The sequence below is a fragment of the Oryzias melastigma genome, unplaced genomic scaffold (genome assembly GCF_002922805.2).
Source record: "Oryzias melastigma strain HK-1 unplaced genomic scaffold, ASM292280v2 sc00744, whole genome shotgun sequence".
In the NCBI taxonomy this organism is placed as follows: Eukaryota; Metazoa; Chordata; class Actinopteri; order Beloniformes; family Adrianichthyidae; genus Oryzias; species Oryzias melastigma.
In genome coordinates, this window is record NW_023417331.1 from 4143 (window position 1) to 12483 (window position 8341).

Consider the following 8341-nt stretch of genomic DNA (forward strand, 5'->3'; position numbering starts at 1 on the left):
GAGCAGCAGTATGGTTTCATGCCAAGAAAGAGCACTACAGATGCAACATTTGCTTTGAGGATGTTGATAGAGAAGTACAGAGAAGGTTGGAGAGAGCTCTTGCAGAGGAATGGAGATGTAGACCAGGTCCGGGTAGAGGAAGGGGTTCTGCTGAGGTCTGGCTAACGACCCAGAACACACAGAACAAGAACCACACAAATGATCTAAAGTCACATGATCCATAATCAGAGGTTTAGCAACCGCCCTCCTGGTTACATGAATTTCATGCTATAGGTAACAAAAAAAACACAGAAAAAGGCTTCTAGGAATTAAGAACTTTTCACATTCCAGAGTAAATACAAACAGATGGAGTGATCCTAACCCAATCACAGGAGCTTCAGCAGGAAGCCCCGCCCCCTCTTCTTTGGGGTTTCTACCCATTGACACGTCGAGGTGTTGACGTAACCCATCGAAAATGCTTTACCTCCGGTCCTTGAGAAATCAGGCCAAAGCCGTCACCCTGGGTTCCTGTTTGTCAGCCGCCATCTTGAAACCAGTCTACAGTGATTGGTCCAAGTCGGTCTGAGTCACATTTTTAGAGGAACTTCTGTCGCCAATCAGGAGTGAGCTTGTTTGAAGTCCACACCCCTTCCACTGAAAGCAGCTTAGGAGAATCTGTCAATCAAATGTTGGAGGTGGGGCCAGTGGGCACCACATGCTTTTACTGGGGCATCTGATTAGTCAGTTTGTAACTTGAATAACTTAAGATAAAGAAAAATATCTTTAAACAAAGATTAGGATTAGAAATAACTTTAGAGGAATGTATCAGAGCAAAAATCGTTGTTGTGACACATAAAATGAAGTAATAACTGTCTATGTCTCAAAAGAAGTTTATGGCAGGGGTCCCTAAACTACGGCCCGCGGGTCAGATATGGGCCAGATCCTCCACATTTGCCCCCCCCAAACAGCTGTGGCTAAAATTGACATGTTTCCAGTTTTTTAGGCTAATTTGGAGTTTAGCTAATATTTCTGCTACATGCTAGTTGTTTGGCTGATTTAGAATTTATTTTTTCAGCTAATTTGGCACTTCGCTAATGTTTTAGCTAGCATCAGCTTTAGTGTTTTCAGCTATCAGCTTCATTGTTTTTGCAATCAATTTAAGCATCTTTAGCTATTATTCTATCACATATTTAAAATGTTTTAGTATTATTTTTTCTGTGAAGATTACAGAAACGAATTGTTCAAAATTTGTCAATGTTAGGGCTGCCACGATTAGTCGACTAATCGCCGACTAATCACCTATCAAAATAGTTGACGACTTGCCTGCCTGACCTTCACAGTCGCCACGGCAACAGCATCAAAGTTCCAGCAATCAATAAAAAAAACTGAAAAGTATCTGTATTTTTCTTCAGTTCAGAAGCTTTTGGCTTCTTTTCCATCAGGAGTGAACTACTGCCGCCACGATTAGTCGACTAATCAACGACTAATCGACTATTTGCATAGTCAACGACTAATTTAATAGTCGATTAGTCGTTACTTTATATTATATGGAGTCAGAGTGTAGTAAAGTTGAAAGTTATAATTGCGTTCTGATAGCTTTTTTGATTATTTTGGTATTTATTAAGGTTTTTTAGGTTATTTTGAAGTGTAGTTAATATTTCTGCTACATGCTAGCTATTGTCTGATTTAGGATTTTTTTTGGCTTTTTTGCCTATTTTGGAGTTTAGCTGATATTTCAGCTGCGTGCTAGCTGTTTTGGCTAATTTAGTTTTTTTCAGTTTTTTAGGCTACTTTGGCATTTAACTAATATTTTAGCTATCTATCAACTTCAGCATTTTTAGCTATAAGTTCAGCATCTTTAGCTATCAGCTTCAACATTTTTAGCTATCAATTTCAGCATCTTCAGCGGCCAAATTCAGCTTACAGCATTCATACTAGCAATATCACAGGTAATACTATATATATAGTTTTTAGTTAGTTTAAAGCTAATGATGGTTAAGATGCGTGTTTTACATCAAGTACATGACCCGATTAATCAACTAATCTGAAAAAATAATCTGCGATTGGTCGACTATTAAATAATCATTTGTGGCAGCATTAGTCTCTGTGTGACTTTCTGTAAAACCATAAATGTTTACGTTTTGTCTGTGATTGTTACAGTTTTTCTGTTAGCTTACAAACCGACCCGACCCCGGCTCCACATCAGAGAAGAAAGTTATGAGGCCCTCACAAGAACAAGTTTGGGGACCCCTGGTCTATGGGATTTTGGTTCCTTGGAACCAGCGGGTAGCCTACTTCCTATTTGGAACACAAGAGGTTGAACTGTCCAGCAATGCTTCCACCTCCTGAAGATCATAGGGCTCAAGTCCCGCTTCCTTCCCTTCCTGTCTGTTGTCATGGCAACGTGGTCCTATTGCACAGATTTGTTTCGCAGGAAGCAAGTCTCCCAGATGCCGAGCAGAGTTACGAAAGCCGGGATGATTCTGGCAAAGCTTTGACCCCTGAATTCTCCAAAAAGGAGCCAAGAAACCAGGAGTTCATGTCTGTAGACCCATCTGTGAACCTCAGCTGTGTGTGTGTGGGTGCGTGTGTGTGTGTGTGTGTGTGTGTGGTGGTCCTACAACAATGACACACATAACCCCTCTTTGAAGGTTTCATAACAGTGACATGACAAAATCACCATGATTCAGCTGAACAATAAAGTTTAGAAGTCCTCGTGTGTGACCAGAACCTGCTGTGATCCAGTTACAGGACCTTCTGATCGGTTCTGCTCATGGTGGTTCCCCTTGATTCGTTTCAGACAAATTCAGGAGAGTTTGGAGAGTCCTGCAGCACCTGAATGCATCAGGGTAGCCACGCCCCTCTCAGAGAGCCGATCCCCGATAACGGTTTCGTAAGACCCGAAGCTCTCCCGGGTCCACTCAGACTGCGCGGATGTCAGATTGGAGCATTTAGAACAGGAGCAGAACCGGGTCTGCAGCGAGAAGAACTTCACCGAACTCCTGCAAGAGTGAAAGACAGGTGAGCGAGACTCTGATTGGCTGGCGGGTTTAGCCGGTGAACTTTGATCCAGTTTGGACTTCATTGGGAAAAGAGTGTGTGTAACCGGAACCGGAGCCGAGCTGGTTCGGCTGCGGCTCGGGTTCTGATGATACAGGCGGAGCATCGGCGCGTTTGTTACAGTCGGTTCCGAAGGAAACACGGTTTCACCTGAAGAACTTGTGTGGTCAATATTCTAATACAGTCTATGGGTCAAACACTTCAAAACTCTCACTTCCGGTCTGAAATGGACCTCAAGAAGCTGCTTTAAAGGAAACCAGAACCAAATACATACATGCATAAATACATACAAAAAAGGAAACCAGAACCGGGTCTTTGGTGATGAAATGGGTCCAAATCATCAGATTTCCGGTTGGAAGTGCAATCAAAATCAAATCAGGCAGGAGGCGGGGCTTTAACATCCATCACAGACGAACTTTTATAAGTTTTTGGTTTATCTTTTTTTTCCCACCAATTTTACATGTGGAAAAAAAGTAATTAATTTTTTTCAAAACAGAATCATTGATCATTTTTGAAAAAAATATGTTCGTTTTTTTTACTTTTGGAAATCTGTGACGTCATATTTGCAGCTAAGACAAAAAAAGTATGCATGGCTCCGCATTGTATGTTTTTAGCAGTTATGGGGATGGTAATCCATTAGACCACGGTTAAAGTCACTCACAGAGTGGGCGTGGCCAAATCTGAAAAGGCCACCTTTATGCAGGTATGTTTGTTTAAGGTTTTTCTGCTGAAAGAAATCATCAAACTGATCTCATGCTGTGTCTGTGCACAGATGGGAGGGCAGGTCTCCATACCAGAGGGGGTCCACGTGGTGGTGGTGGGCGGAGGATTCGGCGGCATTGCGGCGGCGCAGCAGCTGAAGTCTCACGGCGTTCCTTTCACCCTGATCGACATGAGGGAGGCGTTTCATCACAACGTGGCCGGGCTCAGAGCGTCCGTGCAGCCGGGTGGGAGCAGAGGGCGGACTGCTGAGGCCTGCAGAGGCTGAGATGAAATGCTGAGTCATTGTTGTGAAATTTGTCAGTCTGGTGTTTCTAACCCTCCAATCTGGTTCCGGGTCAAATTGAAATTCATAAACATTAATAAAGACAACCTTACTAGTATTTCTCCACATTTAGCTTCTCCTGCTTTTGCCTGTTTAGTTTGAACAACGCATAAAAAAAGGTTCAGTTTGTCTTTGTAATTCAAATAGAACAAACATTAATGCTGTTCTTAGAAAGAAACATAACAGGAGGCTTTAGATCACACGTGTCAAAGTCACGGCCCGGGGGCCGGATCTGGCCCTCTTAAGTAATTCTATCCGGCCCTCCAGGTCATTTTATTTTATTGTTATTAATGACCCGATGTTATCTTGAGCTCATTTCTAACTTATATAATTTCAACGAAATATATTTTTATAGAGAGTAAAATATTGAAAGTTATTTAAGGTTTAAGTTGATTTATTCTGTAATAATATTCCTGCTTTTTATTATTTATAATAATGTTAAAGAGTTACAGTTTTTATGGACTATTTTGGCATTTAGTAAGATTTGTCAGGTTATTTTAGAGTTTAACTAATAGTTCAACTACATGCTAGCTATTTTACATTTTTTAAAACTATTTTGGAGTTTAACTTATATTTAAGCTACATGCTAGCTAATTTAGCCTTTTTCTGTTTTTTTAGGCTATTTTGGAGTTTAGCTAATACTTCTGCCACATGCTAGCTATTTTGGCTAACCTGTTTTTTTAGGCTAATTTGTCATTCACTAATATTTTAGCTGGCCATCAGCTTCAGCGTTTTTAGCTATCAATTTCAGCATCTTCAGCTATCAGCACTAACATCAGGGGCCAAATTCATCTTCAGCGTTCACACTAGCATTATTGTGGGTAATTCATAATTATGTTAAAACTTTACGATTTTAAAGTTTTAAAAAAGTAGTTTCAGAGTGTTCCAAAAATGTTTATCCTGTTTGGCTCGCGACCTGAGGTGTGTTAGATCGTTCTAGGTGGTTTCTCAGCTGTTGCCATGGAAACCTGCTCAGAGGGCGTGGTCAGGCTGACCTCTGCTTCTGCCTCCAGGTTTTGCTCAGAGGACCTTCATCCCGTTTGCCAAGACGTTTGGATCCAGTTTCGTTCAGGGCCGCGTGGAGAATGTGGACCCGGAGCGGCAGGTGGTGATCCTGCAGGGTGGGAGGGTGAGGACAGCTGATGGTTGGGGGCGGGGCTTTCACCTGCTGGTTCTGCTGCTGTGACACCTGTGTGTTTGTCTGGCAGGAAATAAAGTATTCCCACCTCATCCTGTGCACCGGCACCGACGGTCCGTTTCCTGGGAAGTGCCACTCCGAGTCGTCGCTGGAAGCCAGCGTGCAGAAATACGAGGATCTGCTCGGACAGGTGAGTCCACCTGTGCTCCTCTGTCAGAGTTCTCCTGTGTGACGCTCACGAGCTCTGTGTGCAGATCCAGGAGGCAGACTCGATTCTAGTGGTTGGAGGCGGGTCGACCGGCGTGGAGATGGCTGCTGAAATCAAGACGGAGTATCCGGACAAGAAGGTCCGGAGTAGATGAGACTGGAACCTTTCTCTACTTGTGTTCGCTCTCTGACTCCATTTCTGCTTTTAGGTGGTTCTGATCCACTCCAGAATAGGACTGGCGGACCCAGAGTTGTTGTCTAGCGTCAGACAGCAGGCCAAAGAGGTTCTGCTGGAGAAGGGGGTGGAGCTGCTGCTGGGTATGAAGAGCTGTGGGTAGGGCGGGGTCTTCATGACACTCGGGGTGGGTTTGAGGATCAATCTTGTTGCCATGGTTACTCACATCCTCCACCAAAAACTGGACCAGAAAACAGAAAAGTTCTGATGTTTTGACAGTTAGATTAGACTTGCAGCCGGCAGAGGGGCTGTGCCTGCGCAGACGCAGACAGGCGTGCTCCGGTCACTCTCCTGGTTTGATGTTCCAGGTCAGAAAGTAAACGAGCTGTCGGAGCTGCAGCTCAACAAGACCCAGAAGAACATGCAGGTGAGCACAGACAAAGGTGAGACGCTGACCACCGACCTGATCATCTCCTGCACCGGACTCAGGATCAACTCAGCCGCCTACAGCTCTGCTCTCAGTGAGTCTGCTGCAGTTTCACCGACTGAACACAAGAGGGCAGCAGCTGCTCTCTGTCCTCATTACAAACAATCATCTGTTTGCATTAAAGTCCCACTAAAACTATATTCTATTGTAAAAGAGTTACCAGTGGTCTTTTATTGATCATTTTTCTGTTTTTAGCCTAAATAAACAAAAACTGTGGTTTTTAAGACATATGTTCATCAGAAATTTTCATCTGGGTTTTGGAAGTTTGCTCTATTAATTTCCCATCAACTCCTTTGTTTACACTCCCAGCTTATAGATCCTCAGAACTCTTAGATAATATAAGTGTAGCAAAAAGAATCTGCTCCTGATCCGACACGATTTGAAGACAGAAATACTCAGAAATGCAGTTTTACTTTTAAATTATTATATTATGTCTTTTATTATGAAAAAAATCTACAAGAATTGGACTTTGATTGGTCTTTAAACAGCTGATAGTTGACTGGAGGAAACACTGACTGATTGTTTCTGCAGTGAGCAGCATGACTGACAGTGGAGCTCTGAAGGTCAACCAGCACCTGCAGGTCCACGGATTCTCCAACATCTTTGCTGTCGGCGACTGCAGCGACACCAAGGAGCCCCAGACGGCGTACGCCGCGGGGCTCCACGCCGCTGTTGCCGTCACCAACATCCTCAACAGTCTGAGGGGGGCGGAGCTTACAGAGTACCGCCCAGGTGAGTGTACCAGCAGTCTCACTGAGCACGCTCGCCGTTCTCCTGCTGACAGCGTTCTGGTTTCCAGGTAACGTCAGCATGCTGCTGGCGATGGGCCACAACGATGGCGTGGGTCAGTTCGTCGGCTACAGGCTGCCCCGCTTCCTCGTGGCTCTGGGGAAGAGCCGCGACCTGCTGCTGTGGAAGAGTTGGAAGGAGATGCAACAGACCCAGCCCTAACCACCAGAACCTGTAGAACCTCCATAGAACCTGCAGAACCCAAATATGACCTCCAGAACATTGATAGTACCAGCAGAACCCAGCTAAAACATCAACAACCCAACCCTAACCTCCAGAATCTAGCTACCACCTGGAGACTCTAGCTACATCCTGGAGAACCCAGCTTCCACCTCGAGACCCAAGTTACAACCTACAGAACCCAGCTCTAACCCAACAAAATACTTTTATTCTGAAAATGTATGAATCCTCTTTTAGTTCATTTGAGAATCAATTCAATATTTATCAACATTTCATTGTGAACCTCTAACATTTGACATGTAATGTTTAGGTTTGTCCTCCAGTTGGCGCCATTTTCTTACTTATATAAACGCAAATTTCACATTTTCTGTTTTCTGACCCCCCCCCCCCCAAAGTCATTAAAATGATTTTCTATAGATGTCACGAATAAAAATAATGAAATTGTCTTAGAACATCTCAATGTCAAATATTTCTTTGTCTGTATTCAAATATTTAGCTTTAGGAGCTTAAAGGATTTTTTGATTTCAGCCTGAAAAGATGTTTTTAACTAAAAAATATAAAACCTCAAAGAAATATGTTTAATCTACACTAAAGTCTGATCCAAATAGTTTCCACCTGCAGCTAATTTGACAGTGAGTCCATTACCCATAATTCTCAGAGAGCAGATGCTGTTATCTGTGATGAACAGGAGGTCTCTTCCCATGATCCTTCAGGAGTTTTGTTGAATTCATCCATCTGCCTCAACATTGAGCTCTGATCTAAATTATTGACTGGTAGGAACTCAAACACATAAAAATAATCATCTTTAAATTATTATTTACTAGTGTTTCCTCTCAAAAGTAGCAGGAAATGAAGCGCGACACATCAGAACCAGTCAGTACATTCATTTATTTTTGGTGTGAAACCAGTTTAACATGGGAGTTGATGCTCTCATCCAACACCGCCCTCTAGTGGTCATTTGAAGAACTGCGACACCTGTTACTTCCTGCTTTGAACCTGCAGGAAAGGTTTCTCTGCAGCTCTGATGTCTTTGGGTTTTGCTGCAGGTTCTGGATCAACAGAACCTGGTCTGAGATTCTCATCAGAACCTTGAAGGAACTCAGTTGACAAACACAAACCCCACACCAGCTCAGAGTGCATGTGAGCGTGCACGGACGGTCCAGCCTCACGATCCTCTCAGGCTCTCCATGTAGTTGAAGGTGGCTCCCAGAGCCCAGCTGGTCTCCACCTGGTTGATGGTTTTGGCGAGCTGTGACACAGAAACCGGGTCAGGGGAAACAA

General features: G+C 43.6%; 2 protein-coding genes across 2 annotated transcripts in view; one reads left to right on the top strand and one right to left on the bottom strand.

The window, feature by feature from the left end:
* The first annotated feature begins 2806 nt into the window (after nucleotides 1–2806).
* Nucleotides 2807–7505, top strand: LOC112141572 (ferroptosis suppressor protein 1). The gene is made up of 9 exons (XM_024264725.2): nucleotides 2807–3000; nucleotides 3812–3986; nucleotides 5098–5213; nucleotides 5293–5412; nucleotides 5477–5569; nucleotides 5639–5747; nucleotides 5973–6125; nucleotides 6623–6823; nucleotides 6891–7505. The coding sequence occupies exons 2-9, from the start codon at nucleotides 3812–3814 to the stop codon at nucleotides 7040–7042; spliced, it is 1119 nt and encodes a 372-aa protein (XP_024120493.1). The 5' UTR covers nucleotides 2807–3000; the 3' UTR covers nucleotides 7043–7505.
* A 424-nt stretch (nucleotides 7506–7929) lies between these two features.
* Nucleotides 7930–8341, bottom strand: part of LOC112141570 (ectonucleoside triphosphate diphosphohydrolase 6) — a gene marked incomplete at its 5' end in the record, with an annotated part of 4171 nt that continues 3759 nt past the window's right edge. Inside the window, one exon of the mRNA XM_024264722.1 lies at nucleotides 7930–8314. Within this exon, the coding sequence (XP_024120490.1) occupies nucleotides 8226–8314 (89 nt within the window). The remainder of the gene's footprint in view (nucleotides 8315–8341) is intronic.